This window comes from Ceratotherium simum, chromosome 22 (assembly GCF_057802395.1).
Source record: "Ceratotherium simum simum isolate JZ-2026a chromosome 22, ASM5780239v1, whole genome shotgun sequence".
In the NCBI taxonomy this organism is placed as follows: Eukaryota; Metazoa; Chordata; class Mammalia; order Perissodactyla; family Rhinocerotidae; genus Ceratotherium; species Ceratotherium simum.
The window spans coordinates 44,536,733-44,555,346 of record NC_141921.1 but is presented as its reverse complement, the minus strand read 5'-3'; the positions used below and the strand labels follow the sequence as shown (position 1 = coordinate 44,555,346).

The 18,614-nt window shown below is 38.9% G+C and overlaps 1 protein-coding gene across 6 annotated transcripts in view; it reads right to left on the bottom strand.

The window, feature by feature from the left end:
* The window catches only part of RERE (arginine-glutamic acid dipeptide repeats), a 420,402-nt gene that overhangs the window by 171,248 nt on the left and 230,540 nt on the right, over positions 1-18,614 (bottom strand). For 5 of the 6 annotated variants that reach the window (XM_087446871.1, XM_087446872.1, XM_004425543.3 and 2 more), the window contains 2 exons: positions 9,139-9,244; positions 7,694-7,790 (listed from right to left, as the gene is read on the bottom strand). The exons of the other annotated variant lie outside the window; for it this stretch is intronic. In XM_087446871.1, the coding sequence (XP_087302997.1) occupies positions 7,694-7,790; positions 9,139-9,244 (203 nt within the window). The remainder of the gene's footprint in view (positions 1-7,693; positions 7,791-9,138; positions 9,245-18,614) is intronic. 6 annotated transcript variants of the gene reach the window in all.

Below are 18,614 nucleotides of genomic sequence, written 5' to 3'. Positions count from 1 at the left end.
TTCTTGAACACTCCTGAAAGACACAAAAGTAAACATGAACAAATGGAAAAACATCCTGTTTTTGGATAGGAAAACTCAACATGGCATTTCGACATAGCTTGCCCTATAAATTCAATGCAATCCTAATACAAATATCAACTAGCTATTTTATGGAATGAAACAAGTTAACACTAAGATTCACATGGAAAAACAAATACTGAAAAAGGGGGGAACTATCCTATCAGACATTAACACATACTATAAAGCCTCTATAACTAAGAGAGTGGTGCTGACACACAGACAACAGAATATAGAATAGCAAGTCCAGAATACATATGGAAAATAATATATGACAAAGGTGGCATCTCAAACCACTGAGGTAAAATTTGACTTTTTAATAAATGATGCTGGACAATTGGGTACAATTCCTCTTTAAATTTGGTGTAGGGAAAGGTTTTCTAACTATGACTCAAAGTCCTGAGGGAATAAAAAAAAGATTGATAAATTTGACTAGATAAAAACAAGGTTTGCATAATTTTTTAAAAACCCAAAAAATTAAAAGAAAACTCACAGAAGTGGGAGAAAATATTTGCAACATATACAACAGACACAGAGACAAAAACCCAACAGAAAAAACATGAACAGAAGAGACAAAAATATCCTGCAAACATACGAAAAAATGCTCAAACTCACTCACTGTTAGCAAAATAAAGTAAAACAACACTGAAATACTATTTCTTACCTATCAGACAGGCAAAATTTCAAAAAGTAAAACAACGCATTCTGTTGAGGAAACAGGAAGTCTAATACATTGTTGGAGGGAATGCAAATTGGTATACGTCTTCTGGAGGAAAACCACATGTACGTAAACCTTTCAATCCAGCAATCCCTCTCCTATAAATTCACCCTGAAGATACACATCCAACAATAAGGAAATACACATGCACAAGGATATTCACTGCAGCACCATTTATAATCGAAACACCCTGCAAACAACCTAAATGCCCACACACAAGAGAGCAGCTCAATAAAGTGTGGTACATCCACACTCTGGAGTACTATGCAGCTGTAAAAGAGAATGAGGAAGATCTGTGAACCGATATGGAGCAATTTCCGGAACATAATGTTAAGGGAAAAAAACAAAGCACAAAGGAGTATCTATAGTATGCTACCCGTTACATGAGGGAGAAGAAGTTACAAGAAAATAGATGTGTGTTTGCTCATTTGTGAAAAGAAAATGCAAGAAGGATAAACTAAGAAGTAAAGTGATCAGTTACCTACAGCTGGTAGGTGGGAAAGAGAGGGAAAGAAGCAGGCAATGGAAACAGCATGGTGGAAGACTACATCTTTTTATAGTCTGACCCTGAGAACCACAGCAATAGGCCACATGACCTCACATACTCAAAAAATAAACAGGGGCCGGCACCGTGGCTTAGCAGTTAAGTGCGGGCACTCCACTACTGGCGGCCCGGGTTCTGATCCCGGCAGGCACCGACACATCACTTGTCGGGCCATGCTGAGGCGGCATCCCACATACAGCAACTAGAAGGATGTGCAACTATGACATACAACTATCTACTGGGGCTTTGGGCAGAAAAAGGGAAAAAAAAAGGAGGAGGATTGGCAATAGATGTTAGCTCAGGGCTGGTCTTCCTCAGCAAAAAGAGGGGGATTGGCATAGATGTTAGCTCAGGGCTGATCTTCCTCACAAAAAACTAAAATTAAATAAATAAAAAATACACAGTCCAAATCAACCAGAAGGAACCAAAAATGGAATGGGAAACCTATCAAATGAACCTAACTGTATTATAAATGAATAACACAACCACGTGTAAGGAGGTATGAAACAAGAGAAATGACCTAAGCAACTTTGGAACACAGTATCCTGCCTATATACTTTAAGACTACAGACACAACTTTAGTCAGTAATGTGTTTCTCACAGGGACATGGGTTACAAATTCTGAAACTAAGTTATGTGCATTCTAGAATTGAATAAAAATAAGCAAATATATTTTAAACAATCCAAGAACTGAGTTTTTCACTGTTGAAGAAAGAAACTATAGATAGAGGAAAGGAGAAGGACAAAACCAATCTTGAAGTGTTGAACTGGAAGCTTGCTTTCTCTCTCTGCTCTCAGCCATGTGATGATACAAGGAGAAGTCAGAAGTCTGCAAACCAGAAGAGGGACGTCACCAGAACTCAAGCATGCTGGCACCCCGATCTTGGACTTTCAGCCTCCAGAACTGTGAGAAATAAATTTCTATTGTTTATAAGCCACCCAGTCTATGGTACTTGGTTACAGCAGCCCAAATGGACTAAGACGTTAGTGAAAGTCAAATAAGGTCTTTAGTTCAATGGCACTGTACTAATGCTAATTTCCTGGTTCTGACACCTGTACTACAGTTACGTAAAATGTTAACACCGAGGAAGACTGCATGAGGGATATATGGAAACTCCGTACACATACCTTTTCTGTGTGTCTAAAAGTAGTTCCAAATAAAAGAATTTTTTAAAGACTATGAAGTATTCAAGAGCAGAGAGAACATGTTATTCAGTTACGTGTTCCCAGCACCTATAGAGCCCTTCCCCTACTGGTGAATCAATAATGTGTTAAATGATGAATGAATAGATAAATAAACTGACTGACAAGTTATGGAGTCTAATGAAGTACTAAAGCATGTATAGACAAAACAATGAAAATGGGGCCGGCCCCGTGGCTTAGCGGTTAAGTGCGTGCGCTCCGCTGCCGGCGGCCCGGGTTCAGATCCCGGGTGCGCACCGAGGCACCACTCCTCCAGCCATGCTGAGGCCGCGTCCCACATACAGCAACTAGAAGGATGTGCAGCTATGACAGACAACTATGTACTGGGGCTTTGGGGGAAAAATAAATAAATAAAATCTTTAAAAAAAAAAAAAAAAAAAAAACAATGAAAATGCTTTAGGTTGAAGTTATTTCACATATAAAAATAACCGCAGATTAAAGCCAGGAAATGAATCTTAAACTGCAAAACTAAGAGTTCTGAGGCATCTTAACACTCCTTAGGGAACTTGCAGGAGCTAAAGGAATTTTGTAAATGATAAGGAATGGTTGGGGATCTGTACAAAGAGGCAATTAATCTGTTTCAATCACTATCCATATATGATCCTAGCTGCCCATAACAAATTAAGGAGATAAATTAATACAGAATGAAAAGAGCAAGATTAGAAGCCCTAAAGAGCTACTTTAGGGCTTCTTGGCCCTGGGCTTCCAGAAAATTCACACTAAAACATATTCCTATAATATGAATTCCTAGGTAAGATGATAGTTTGTAACCTGACCTACGTTAGGATATTTTTTTCCCCAAGTGATTACCTGAAGTAGGAAGCAGATAAACAGCAAGTTGGAAAATAGCTCTCAAGCCGATGAGATATTTATGATCTCCTGGGCTGCCCTCCACAATCAATACTTGAGAATTCATAGTTACAAGTGCACAGTAAACCTGAAAATGTTGCCCATGTCACACGTTCACAGTCCAATCACAAAGCAATCTCTTTAGATGCTTTGACCATCAATAAAACATTATCTTTGGGCCGGCCCCGTGGCTTAGCGGTTAAGTGCTCGCGCTCCGCTGCTGGCGGCCCGGGTTCGGATCCCGGGCGCGCACTGACGCACTGCTTCTCTGGCCATGCTGAGGCCACGTCCCACATACAGCAACTAGAAGGATGTGCAACTATGACGTACAACTGTCTACTGGGGCTTTGGGGGAAAAAAAAAAGGAGAAGGACTGGCAATAGATGTTAGCTCAGAGCTGGTCTGCCTCAGCAAAAAGAGGAGGATTAGCATGGATGTTAGCTCAGGGCTGATCTTGCTCACAAAAAAACAAACAAAAAAGAACTCAATTCAGATTCAATGAGCATAAGCACTACTCATGTTACTGAGTGTGAGACACACTGCAAGAGACTTTTTAACACAATTTATCTTACTAGACGTAGAAGTGAAAGATGTGTGTTTGGTTCAGGGTTCTGTCACTTAATCATGTGACCGTGAATAAGTTTGTCAGAAAGATGGCTCAAAGGTTAACAAACTTCACCTTGGTCACAAAACTACGAGGCCGAGCCAGGATTCCTAGTGAAGTCTTCTAATTTCAATTTGGTGCTTTTTTTATTATACCAGTGTCAGCCAAAAATAATTGCCTGGGAATAAGGAGAACTCAAAAACACTCTGCTCAAGATACTAACTTTACTATACAGTTACCTATGAATGTAATGAAGAACAGAAAATAAACAGTTGTAGAAACTTAGCTTAAAAAGTAGGGATGAGGGACAGCCAAGGCAAGAATTCAAACACAATAGCAAAGCAGTAATGCTGGACCTCAACACAGATTTCTACAACTGTGAAGATCCCACAGTCTCTTCTGGGAATAAGTTTAGTTTGGGTAGGAAAATGCAATAATCTCAATTTACACAGAAGAGGCTGAAGAGGAATTCTGTTTTCCTTTTGATTCATGATGGCTGAAAGACAAAGCTCTCCTTCCTCCTTTATAACCCAACCTGAGCACCAGCCTGAAAGAGAAAGTTATACATCAGGTTCCTCCTGAGTGAATGGAATGGCAAGAAGCCCCTCAGAGCTACTGTGAGCCCAAGGAAGCCATACAACTGAGCACTCTGATCTTCGAGAGGAATGGTGCTAAAGCATTAACACTATCAGTCTTTTTCTTTTTTGTCCTCCGTGGTTTTTCATTACATTCATTTGATCCTCTCTCATGTGCCTATGCACTATTTTATTTGTCTCACTTTCAAATTTGCATTTACTTTTGGCAGTACTGCTTTATATCTAGAGAGAAAGAAAAAATTCTTTCTATGGATAAATGGTGAAGGAAAAATTGGAAGAAAAAGTTAAAGCTTAATCCCTCCCACCAACAATATTTTTAAATTAAAGTAATCTAGCTTTTGTGAAGAGAAAAGAATAAAAAGAGATTCCTGGGTGCACTGCCATTCAATTCTGCTTTTATTGGAGATGCTCCTCCAGTGAGCACTCAGCCACTGAGAACCAGGCGAGATTACTAAGCAATAGTAAGAACCATAGAGATGAGCTCCAGATGAAGGCAAATGTCAACACGGCCACAAGTATTTACTGAGCACCTACTAGGCCAGATCATTCAGTAACTATGTGACCACTGTCATCTGGTGTCTCTGACAAAAAACCCAACTGTCAAGTCACACAAGAGATGCTCTTTGTGAAGCCAACAAAATCAAATTTAAGATGACAGCTTTATAAAACCACTTTATGGCCACTTTAAAGAAAATACCACAGGAGAAAATAACTAATTGATAAAGGTTCTAGTCATATACACAGTGAAAAGAAGATAAGGAATTACCACTTCAGTACTCCAGCCCTTTAGTGGCCAGTGAAGGGATAGTGACCCATACATTTACACATCTCCAGAAAATATCTGACTGTAAACTTAGTTAAAGTAAATTCATCTGGGTCCAGCTGGAATTACCTGGACAAATGGTTCTTCTAAAAACGCTAAAATAATATAAAATGACTCTACAAATCGTAATACCCTCTGATAAATATTCAAATATACTCATTTTAAGCAAATATATCAAAACATGTTGAATAACCAGAGCTACATATCTCACCTATTTGTTTTCACTTCAAAGCTAAATTGCTTAAAATCATTTACCTCAACCAATGAAACAAGATGGAAAGAGGAGGAAAAAAGTATGCAAAGCAGGATAAGAAATAATCCCAGGATCAAGCCACTTGTCTTAGCTAACAATTGACCAGTTTCACCAATCTATCCAACCTCCCATTAACTTGCTTTGTTTAGCATGCACGTTTAAGATCAGAAAGCCACCACCACAAAGACATAAAAGCTTGTGGGAATTTTGAAAGAAGTTTACAAAACACAACAGGAGTTCTCTAAATTTACCTAAAGTCCCGTAAGAAGCCAAATCTAACCACACACACTCCTTCCCCTCCAGCGGGGGTTGGCAAACTATACCCCATAAGCTAAATCTGGCCTACCGCCTGTTTTTGTATAGCCCGAGCACTAAGAATGGCTTTTACATTTTTTTTTTTTTTTAAAGATTTTATTTATTTTATTTTTTCCTCCCAAAGCCCCAGTAGATAGTTGTATGTCACAGCTGCACATCCCTCCAGCTGCTGCATGTGGGACGCGGCCTCAGGATGGACGGAGAAGCGGTGCCTCGATGCGCACCCGGGGTCCGAACCCAGGCCACCAGCATTGCAGCGCGCGCACTTAACCACCAAGCCACAGGGCCGGCCAACTTTTACATTTTTAAATGGCTAAAACAAACAAAAAAAAATTTCAAAAGAATAATATCTCCTAACATGTGGAAATTAAATGAAATTCAAATTTCAGTGCCCTTAAATAAAGCTTTATTGGCGCACAGCCATTTCATTTATTTACATGTTGCCTATGACTTTTGCACTACAATGACTGAGCTGAGTAGTTTCAACAGAGACTGTATGAAAGATTATCTGGCCCAAAAAGCTTGCCAAAACCTGCCCTACATTAAAAGTTGCTACTAATTTGCCTTGAAATGGGCTGGCCCGTGGCTTAGTGGTTAAGTGTGTGTGCTCCGCTGCTGGCGGCCCGGGTTCAGATCCCGGGCGTGCACCGACACACCGCTTGTCAGGCCATGCTGAGGCCGCGTTCCACATACAGCAACTAGAAGGATGTGCAGCTATGACACACAACTATCTACTGGGGCTTGGGGGGAAATAAATAAATAAATAAATAAAATTAATTTGCCTTGAAATCACCAGCTTTAGCTATATAGCTTTGCACAAGAGACTCCAGATGGTTTTACTGAATACCATCTGAGCGATATAATAGAGAAATTATTCTATCTCATTATAGTTCAGCTAAAAGCCAGCAAATCCCTATAACTTCTTTTTAAACCACATTCTTTAACAAAGAAAGTAGTTCTTTCACCACTTTATTATTTCCAGTGGGGAAAGAGTTATAAGAATATTATTTGCCTTATTTCCACTTGAGAAGCCCAAAGTCTTCTACTTATATACAAAATACCAGAATATATAGGTATCCTTTTCTGGAAAGGGACAGAAAATACCAGAGGGTGCAAAGCAGGAGCTCATAGTCACTTTTTGACATAATTACCTAAGATATTAAGACTAACTGCAATGTTACCTTCTGCCTCAGAATAAAATCGTCAATACATTCTCCCTACCCTCAACCTTTTTTAGCAGGAAGTTTTTCATACATACAGAAAATTGAAAGATTAGATCAATGAAAATTCCTATAAACTCTGCCTAGAGTCTCAATTAATTACATGCTGCTATATTTGTTTCATCCATTTCTTTATCTTTTCCAGTGGCAGTGACTGAATATTTAGGAAATAATCTGCAGACCATCATAACACTTCACCCTAAATACTTTAGCAATCAATACCAGGATAGTAATTTTCAAGGAAATAAAGATACAAGACTATAGAGAGGGTGTAAAAAAAAAAAAAAATAGTTTTGGGGTTTTTTTCCTCACACAGGTTGGTGAAGATACAGGCAACCTCTGAAATCCCAGTAATCCACAAAGTTAATGCTGCAGTGTTTGTTTAGGGAGACCACAAGAGAAGTCTGATTAATATCACGATTATCAAAAGAGATCAGGATAGCTTAGACCCTCTACCTCTCATGCTCAATGACCTCTCCCTCACAGGAAAGACCACGTCTCTGGCACTTACCTAAGGGCAGCAGCATGGTAAGTGTCAACATAATCAGAAATGAAGAGCTCTCGGTTCTTGATAACTGGGTCTGTAATGACAAGTTCTCTTCCAGAGTCTGTCAAAAAATCAGTTAATTAAGAGGATATTAAAATTGAGCTTCCCAAAACATTTAGGAAGATTTTGCAAAATTTTTTTTTCAGGTTCATCGCCCACTAAAGAAAGCACAATAAATAACTAGGCCTGGTCAGCAAAATAGAGAATAATGTATAGCAGGAATCACAGGAATGAAGTATCCTGTTGATGGATGTGTTTTATACCCTTTATTAAGTCCCCACGGTTTGTCAAAATGCATTAAGCACAAAAATGAAAAAAGAAGGAAAAAGAGAAGAAACAACTATCACATTTTAGAAACCTGTAAACTACTAAAATATTTAGTGATCTTGTTCATCTTATTTTTTACTGCTCAATATTCCAGGATGGAGTGAAATCACACTGTTTCTGTTGAAAAGAATAAACAAGCTACTATTTTTAATAAGGAACCATAATTTAACTGCTTTAACATAAACTTTTATCATTTCAAAGAAGAAAAAAACTAGTAACATATAAAAGGACATCATTCTTCAAAACCATTTTTTACTACTGGTTGTGGACTCAAAACCTATCACCAAAAGCAGTGTGGAGGAGCGGGAAGAGCTCAGACAGCGCTGTGTCCCTGCCTTGGAGATGCGGCCTTGGCAACTCCCCTAGCATCTTTAAGCCTTAATTTCCTCATCTGCAAGTGGGCAGTAACAAACCCTAACTCATATGATCCATGCGTAACAAATGTGAATCGGCTAGCATGAGGCCTAGCATCTCTCAAAAACCAATAAACACCTGAACAAATGTAATATGCATTTAATGTACACATCTCATGTGTAAATAAAGTTATTGAGTAGAAACTACAATGCCAGAGGGGGGAAAAAAGTAAAAGATGCTCTGGACTACCTTCCTTAATATTCTGAAAGTCAAGACTCAATCTGAATTCCAAAACATTCAGGAAAGCTTTGCTTTGAAAACTGATATTCATAACTCTGAATACAGAGAAGTTCAATAATACATATTATTAAAAAGAAAAAAAGAAATAAAATATAACCCTATAGGGTTTTAAGTATTATTAGAGTTCATCATTGAGAAAAAGGAATAAGAAATGAAATTACTGTTATTTCCAAAGAACACCTATCTCTAGTCAAAGTTTAAGGGGAAGGTGATGTAAGCACATGCTCTGGTAGTTTTGGGGGTTTTTTTAAAAGGCAAAAATAATGAAAGAATTCAGCAAAAAAAATAAACATTTCGGTAATGTCCTTATAAAAACCTTATTTAGAGAAAATTTTTCATAGTGGTTATCTCTATTTAATGAATGCTTTTAGAAGAACTTTGTCCAAAGTCAAGAGAGTGTAAGAATGAAACCAGAAGAACGTATTTACCATTTTCATTATGCCGATCCTGAACCAAATGCTGATACACAGAATCTGGAACTTCAGACTGACGGTAGTACCATTTGACGTTCATGAGTAGATGGTCCCTCTTACTCTGAAAAGGAAAATCTAACAGCATTAGGAACAAGATGCAGGTGCCCACAGGCGCATACCATACCCATGGTCAAAAGCCCCTAGAAACAGGTGGACAAGCAGAGAGGGAGACACACAATTACCACCAGGACCACAAAAATACGTAAGTCAATTATGAGGTCAAATTTTATATTTTAAAATTCCCAGCCACAGCACCCTTCTGACCCTATCCTTCAAAGTTGCTTATTTCAGGAAACAAAGGAGACCAAATGTGAATCTATAAATCTCCTCAGTTTGATTAACTAATTCATTCAATATTAGATTTTTTATTTAGTGTTAACTACATAGCACTACATGAATACATCCTTCTTCTATCTTAATCCTTAACCATTTGGGTAAATATTTATAAACCGTGTTAGCACATTGTAAAGGCCATTAAGGGCAATAAGCTGGAAAGAATTGATCCAGCAAAGCCTGGCAGAAAGTCATCTCTCCAAGGTTTGCCAATCACCCTGATTGAATTACATTCTCCCTCCACTTTATTGCCATTTTATTTGCAATTATTGCCATATGACAAACTAACATAGCAAACTATGGGGGAGGGGGGGTGATGAAAGTACTATGAGTCCATGGAGGAGGGACCCTGTCTTATTCATTTTCGGATTTCCAGAGAATAGAACACCTTGTACATAAATATTTGTCAATAATGAAGAGTTCTATGACGATCAGGGTTTCATAAATGTCTGTGGGACATTTAACTCATGTTATCCCTAAAAGTTAACCTTATTCCTAGTTCAAAGAATAAAGGATCAAATATTGTCCTTCCAGTTGAAGGCTATGGGGCTACGGCTTGAGGTAGACCGTCTCTGTGCACCTGGCTGTGAAACATCTCAACGTGGCAGCTAAGGCTTCCCGTGGCGCCTCATAAAATACTTTTCCAACCCAGGTGAGGGCCTTAAGAGACTTCCCCATGGTGAAGGCGCAAGATCACTCCTCTTAGTAGCTTCTACCTCCTCATCACAAGTCAGCGGGTCAGAAATGAATGAGAGCGAAAATTCAAGAAACGCCTCATGTTTATAAAGAAGATGGCTAAATCCTAAAATACATCAAAGGAACCTTCTTTAATGAAATAAGATGCTTTCTGCTTTAATGAGAGGTATACATAGAGTCTTCACTAAAAAGCCAAGAAGGCTCAAAAAAACCTTTGCTAAAATATTTAAGCCATTTAAAGAACCAAAAAAGCAAAAAAAAAAAAAAAAAAAAAAAAAAATGCTAAACGCCTTGACTGAACTCAAATGTGAAGAAGTGCTATTCCAAAGTAAATATCATAAACATCAAGATTCTTACTTTGCAATTAACTTTGTCAAACAGTCCTACAAAAAAAAGGCATCATTACTGGTTTGAATAAAATAGATTGTATACAAAGAATAATCCTACATAATGGATACTTTTTAGTTTTTATCCATTTTTCACTTTTATATTCTGCACCACTTATGCTACAGGTGGGAAAACGAGGACAAATCACTATGTTGCATAAAAAGAATAAATGTTATATATAGAAGTTTACAGACAGGAGCAATTACTTCCAGCAAGGGATTATGGATGGAGGAGGTAACATCTGACCTGGGGAAAAAAAATGGGAAAGATTTCAATGGATTCTTTCCAGGCAAAGGAGGAGACCTGAGAAAGACACAAAGATAGAGAAAGTATAAGACATATCCAGATGCACACGGTCCATCTGCGTGCCCACACAGGTAAATGTTCTGCATGATACTGAGAAGAACCTGAATCCTGACTGTAGCCTGGCCTTTAGTGGGCTTCTAACTCCCTGGGACAAATGGGGTCTTCTATCTTCATTGCAGACCAAACACACAGGCAGTGAGGTACAAAACACCAGGACACGAGAGAGCAGCTAGAAGGCTACAGTTTGTTTCATAGGCAGAGGGATAAAGAGCAGGATCAAGGTGAGAGCACTCATCATGGAAAGAGACAAACCAGAGGAAGGGGGAGAGCCTATTTGGCAGTACTCAGAGATAAACTCACATGCTGTCTAATACAGGGTTTCTCACCTCGATTTTTGACATCTGTTCCAGATAAGTCTGTTGTGGGGGCCAGTCCTGTGCACTGTTAGATGTTTAGTAGCATCCCTGGCCTCCAACAACTAAAAGCCAGTGGCACCCTTCCCTCATTGTGACAATAAAAAATGTCTCTAAACGTTGCCAAATGCCCCCTGCGGGGACAAAATTACACCCCAGTTGAAAACCAGTGGTTTAACAGTTTCTGTTTTAAGGAAAGCTAAACAAGAATGGTAAGAATAAAGCCTGGTTCAAGCACTACTGGGTGGGGAACGTGGACTGCAGGTAAGAATACAGGGAAGTCTGTCATGGTCAAATCCCACCTCCACCACTTCTAGCTACATGACTCTGGGCATGTTACTAAGATTCTCTGAGTCTCCCCTTTTCTGTAAAATGGGAATGTTGAAACCTACCTAAAAGGACTACTGCAAGGTTTAAAAAGGATGGAAAAGCATCTGGAACTGAGTAAGTACTAAAGAGTATTTGTTTTCTCTGTTAGTAAGTGACTGTAACCTGTGCTTCACATAAAAATTTCAAGAACTTTTCTGAAAATTGTGGGAGTTATTTCTTCACCAGTATACAGTCTCTTTCAAGAGATGACAGTGATCTCTATAGTCACTGAGCTACTAATGGATGCTTCAATGCTCACAGTAATGAATTACTTAATAGGGCACAAAGGAATGTGGATATACTAGCAGTCCTAGCAACAATGTTCTAAAACCTATACTTCTATGTATTTCTGTAACACATCTAAGATGTCTGAAAACCCAAAAGATGACAGAAATAATCTTAAAGGTACCATAACTGGCAATCGTACAATGACTACTTTTCAGAACCAAGCCAACAATTCTGGCGACCTTTTGAAGTCATAATATCTATGTATCTTCTAACACAGGCACATTTAATGATTACACACACACACAATTACTGCTCTAGTTTATTTGTGCCTAGGTTTATGACTCCTAATATGATACTTCACAAAGGCAGTTGAAAACCTACTGGATCTCCTAATGCAGTACTATCCAATAACCAGGCAGTGGCAGCATTGTGTTAAAAAAGCCTCCAAAATCTTAACTCCACAGATACAAGACAACAAAGGTCGACACAAAGTAACCAAAAGTTTTTAACAAATTTAATTAGCTGTATTAGACAAAATCTTTCTAAATAGGCCAGGAACTTAGTTAAAGAATAAACAGCTATGAAGGGAGGCAGTGTGTCGTTTCGGAGGGCACTAGACTAAAATTAGGTAATCTAGGATTCTAGTCCTGTCTGTAATCACTAGTTAGCTGAGGGTGACCTTGGTGGAGTCACCTAGCCATCTGACAAGTGAAGGGATGGAACAGGATGATTTCTATGGTCTCATCCCATCTCACATGCTTATCTCTAGGTTTCTTCCCCAGACAAAACCCAGGAGATAAAATGGGGTGGGGGAGAACCCCTCATGTTTTCTGTATATCAACACAATGGCATTAGCTCACACTACCATCCTAAACAAGTTTTACAAATTAAAATGTCATCTTCCACGGAAGCTGACTACTGTGCACCGAGGGACAGCAAAAGGGAGCAAGAGAGTACCCAGAGAGTACCCTTCCAAAGTCACCTCAGACACAGGTGCTGCTCGAACATTAACCATGGGAAATCTTCATCTTCTTCCCACTCTTCACTCGTCAAACACTTCTGCCCAAAATCACAGAAAATTAAAGGCAAAAGTAAACTTAGAGATCATTTGATTCAACCCAAACCACCTGGGTTTGAATCATGGCTTTGCAGCTTACTAAAGCAAGCTGTGTGACTTGGGGCAAACGACTTCTCTAAGCCTCCATTCTCTCATATATAAAATGAGGAAAAAATAATAGTCTCTACCCTCATTAGGTTGTGAGGATTAAATAAATGAATATAAGTAGAGTGGATTAGCTCTCAATAAATGTTGGCTATTACTATTACTGTTTTACAGATGAAGAGAGGAGTCAAGCTATAATAAGAGGTTGCTTATAAATTTTTCTTTTCTCAGATTCAAAAATTTGCTAATAACAGCAATACAAAAATAAATCATGTAGCAAATTAGGGGGGAAGTATCCTCACTTTTACAACAATCTGAGAAGCATATCAAGTATTTCTAACAAACATGCCTCATTAATGACTAGTGATATAATCGTACAATGGTATAAAGGTCAAAGTGGTAACACATGACACATTTTAAACAAAACGCTGAAGGAAGAGGAAAGGGTGAAAAGCTTCCTGTGTGACGGCACTCTGGGGTATATTTCTGAAGACAGAGAAGAGGCCACTGGGAAGTAAATAATTTCCCATTATTTTATCTTGAGAGAGAGAGAGAGAGTGATTGATTGATTACAAGTGGTAGGATACACTGGCGTTAAGAGAAAACCACCAAACAGGAGCAGTCCAATCAGCTTAGAGTAAGGTTTCAGAGGAGTGGCTCTGTGCAAAAAAGAAAAGGAGCTGATTCTGGGTTAAATTATGGATTCTTCCACATCCCTGGCCTGGATTTCTCTGAAATGACGGATGTATGTAAATTTAAGGAAATACAGAGTTTAATAGAGGACAAAACCCATCCTCACCTGGGTTTTAAAAAAAGACAAACAGCCTAATGGTGGGTGTTTGGAAGCAAAATAGGGAGGATTTCTAGAACTCTACATGTCAGACAATAGGTGGAGAATTAATGAATTAAAAAGTCAAAACTGAAATTAACCATTCAGAATGAGATAACTGACAAAGGTAGATTAGGGAACAGGAAGGCAGTAGAGATGGGCAAGGTAAACAGCAGGCTGCTGTAGAAGGGACACTGGTTCATCTTATCAACAGCACCACTGCAAACACAAATACAGATCCAAGGCTGAGAAGTAAAATTTCCCTTCCTAGAGATCTTTTATGGTTATTAATATAGTATTTTCACTGATTTAAATAGGGCAATCTGAGGTTTTCCTAGAACCAGTCTTAATATCATCCTCTAGAAAAACATTTTAACACAACCTTAAAAAAAAAATAAAGGAAGCAGGGGTCGGGGGGCGGGGGGGTGGGTTGGAGTTCATAAATGACCAATAGGACAAGTGTAGAGATTCCTTTATACAATATGGAGGAGGCCCCCAAACCAGAATGGGAACAACAATAATTTTAAATTCACCTGTGTTATACAGGAAAGACCTTCTCTGCCCCATCAATCACCTATCAGCTCTTGGCAGATTCCATCAGGGCTCCATAAAAGCCCTCCAAACAGGCCACTCTAGGCCTTCCACTGTTAGCAAATATGGCAGAGGGATCAAGGCCAAAGACAACCTAACCAGGATATAAAGATGGATATCATCAAATGAACAACTTTGCAAAGTCAAAATAATCTGCTAGAGAAAACAGAAGAACTTCCTTCAAATTTTTAACTGCTTAGTTCTTAGATGCTCACATTTCAAATAATGGAAGATCTAGATTCAGAGTCAGGTGAAATCAGACCAAAATTCTTGCTTTATAAAGCCAAAATAAGTGGCCGGCCTGGTGGCGTAGTGGTGAAGTTCACATGCTCCACTTCGGTGGCCCGGGGTTTGCAGGTTCGGATCCTAGGCACGGACCTACACACTGCTCATCAAGCCATGCTGTGGCAGCATCCCACATATAAAATAGAGGAAGATGGGCACAGATGTTAGCTCAGAGCTAATGTTCCTCAGCAAAAAAAAAAAAAAAACCCAAAATAACCCATCAGGTTTTTCCAAAACTTTGGGAAGTAGAAGTGGCTAACATCTGTTTACTATATGGCTTAGGAAGATACCTTTTGAAGAAAATGTTCATGCATTTCCACAATATGGTGATAATAAAGTTCAGAGTTATGTGAATATTAGAGGTTTATTATATAATTCAGAAATGTCTACACAAACTTTGAATTGGCAGTTAGGACACGAAGGCTGCAGAGGGGGAAAACAGTCTACCAGAGACATAACGGCCTCCCTTCCAGAGGGCTGCACAGCCAGTTTAAAGTGGCATTTCAACCCTGCTGAGTCCACCTCCACCGATAGGCTGATGCCTGTTGGGAAGATCACCCTCATGAAGACCTTGGAGACATAGTCTTAGTAGCTTCAATCATTCCTGACTTTCAGGGAGGGGAGTAGGGACAGAGGGGAGTAGGTCAAAGATTACTATCCTTCAAAGGCCAAAGATAACTCCAGGCATATGCACAGGGAGATGCAATAAGATTTCTGTAAGAGTCAGAGGATCATCCTTGCTCAACTTTGGGGATAAACATCAGGACTGACTGAGATCAAAATGAAATCAGGTAGAAAATACCTTGTAATATTTCAAGCCATCATTCTACTCCTAACACAAGACACTACGAGTGTAACATTTTCTATATCTAAATAGCTTTATAGCCATTACAGCTCACAACACCATGAAAGAGTTATAGGAAAATATATGAAGTGCCACCAGGGCTCAGGCCATCAACATCCACCCATCTCAGAGTTCTGCTCTGATATGGGTACTAGGAGGGTGGGAAGAAAGCCAAAACACTGGCTCCCGAGTCTCATTCTCAAAGGAGAAGAAAGGGCTTTGAGTATCTCCTACCAATAATCATACTATCATGTACAAATCTCCCTACTGTACTGAGACATTAACTAAACATTTTGTTTCCTTTTTTCCCGAGAGGATGGAGTAATGGAGAGTAAATTTCTTATTGCCATTGAGTAAACAAAGTACCTACTCTCTTGTTTTATCTTAAAATGCCCTTCTTTCAACTTTCTGGGGTATACAGTCATGTGTTGCTCAAATACATTATTAGGCAATTTCGTCGCTGTGGGAAGAGCATAGAGTGTACTCACACAAACCTAGATGGTATAGCCTTCTACACACCCAAGCTATATGGTACTAATACAGGACCACCATCATATATGCTGTACATCGTTAATCGAAACGTCGTTATGCAGCACATGACTATATTTCAAGTGTGCCAGGAGACCTGAAAGAATCCAAAACCTGCAAGAGTTACCCTCGTACATCCACTGTCCAAGGGTGACTGAACTGATCTGTAAAAGAACTATGATTGTAGCACATCTCCCTTCTGGTGGCCACACCATTTGACTTTCTAACATAGAAACCTATTTAGTGGTGTGATGGTTAATTTTATGTGTCAACTTGACCATGCTAAGGGATGCCCAGATAGCTTGTAAAAAATTATTTCTGGGCGTGTCCGTGAGTGTGTTTCTGGAAGAGATTAGAATTTGATTCAGTAGACTGAGTAAACAGATCTGCCCTCACTCATGTGGGTGGGCATCATCCAATCTGTTGGGGGCCCAAATGAAACAAAATGGTGAAGGAAGGGCAAATTTTCTCTTTTCTTGAGCTGGGACGTCCATCTATTCCTGCCATCAGACATGGGAACTCCCAGTTCTCGGGCCTTCGGACTCCCTGGATCTCAGACCTTTGGCTTTGGACTGGGAGTTACACCACTGGCTTCCCTGTTTCTCAGGCCTATGGATTTGGACTGAATTATACAATCTGCTTTCCTCGTTCTCTAGCTTGCAAATAGCAAGTTATGGGATGTCTCGGCCTCCATAACCTCATGAGACAATTCCTATAGTATATATACATATATACTCTCTCTATATACATATCTCTCCTACTGGTTCTGTTTCTCTAAAGAATCCTGACTAATACAATTGGCTATTTATCATTTATTGGCATTTCCAAATGGATATAACCTGGAACTACACAGGGGTCAGAACTAGCAAAATGAATTCTTTCTTTAAAGATAAATAAATAGATGAAAGAAACAGAGAAACAAACTATATCCATTTGACCAAGCTGCTTACTGCCTTTAGGCACCAGAATCAAGGTTAGAAGCTCATTTTCCAAACCTGTGACAATCCAAAAAACTATTTTCAAGAGATGGCATCAGTATTTGGGTCTGTGTTAAGAGGATTTAAGTCACGTTATATCAGATGGTGAAATAGGAAGGTGAAACTCTGAGAGGGCAGAAACTTTTTACAGTGTTTACAACCAAGATGTGCAAATAACTGGTTACATACAAATCCCCAGAAAGATGATGTAACTAAAACTGCACTGAAACACAGTCTCTGATGATCAGAGAGGATTTTCAAAATCACTGTTTCTTGATGATGTCTTGTCTATTAAACAAACTTCTGCCTTTTAGTTAATTATTTTTACAGTTTAATCTGGACAAAAATGAATATTTTGTTAGGACCAAAAAGGTGCATAAAAACAAAATGATCTTTCAACTGCTAACTATGGAGTCAAAACGTATTAAGGTATTTTCTATCTAGGATTACATTGTTATGAACAATGAAATTTTCAGATAATTGATTTCCGTATCTGCAGTAGAGGGACCAAAACTGAGTACAGGTGTAGCCTTGGGAAAATGTCTACTTCTTGGCCTCCATCATAAGACAGGACGTGGGGTCACTAGGTAACCTCTGCTGTCCTTATCCTCTGAAACTGAATAACAAGCTTATGCCACACACATATAAGCTACACTTAAAGTGGATCTTTGCACATGGGGACAGATATACCAAACTAAAAAGCATTCCAGTAATTTCCCACATGTATCCCATTGATATACATCAACCTGACAAAAATACTAAATGTCAAATTCAAGATTTAAAAGGTCGCAAAAGTTCAGGTTGAAGGGTCAAATTAGGAAGATAAAATTTCACAGATAAATTAAGACCCTATACTTGGATCCCCAAAATCTGCTGACCAAACCCAAAATAAATCCCTTCCTAAAAGCCAGTACTCTTTCCAGCAGCTATGGTTATATCAGATAAATCCATAACCACAAACTTTCTATTTGGCCAAAAGATTACTCCCATAAAGGAAGATAAAATAGCTGTTTGTAGGCATCACCATAAGAAACTGTCAAATTGCCTTTAATCCCTACTAAATGGAATTAAACATTCCATTGAATTTCCTTTTTAAAAAAGTCAAGCCCAAATACTATAAAAGTTTGAAATCTTTGCAATACTTTGGTTGTTATTTGGTGATAGTAGTGACAGTAGCAGCTATTTACTCATTCTGGGGGAGTTGACTTCTTATTCATGACATAGCCAGAGAAGTTATAGAGCTCTCTTACAAATCAGTGATGGGGTCAGATGTTGCAGCAGTGCAAAAGAAGTTAAAAAAAGGGGGAAAACTTGGGCTGTAGGCTTCCAAAATTCTCTAGAAGGTTCACAAATTAAACACATTTACGTTATTCTAAAAATAAAAATTGCTAACTTATAATTAAAGATACATCACACAGATATTGCTACTAAAAACTGACGCTAAGGGGCTGGCCCAGTGGCGTAGGAGTTGAGTCCACGCACT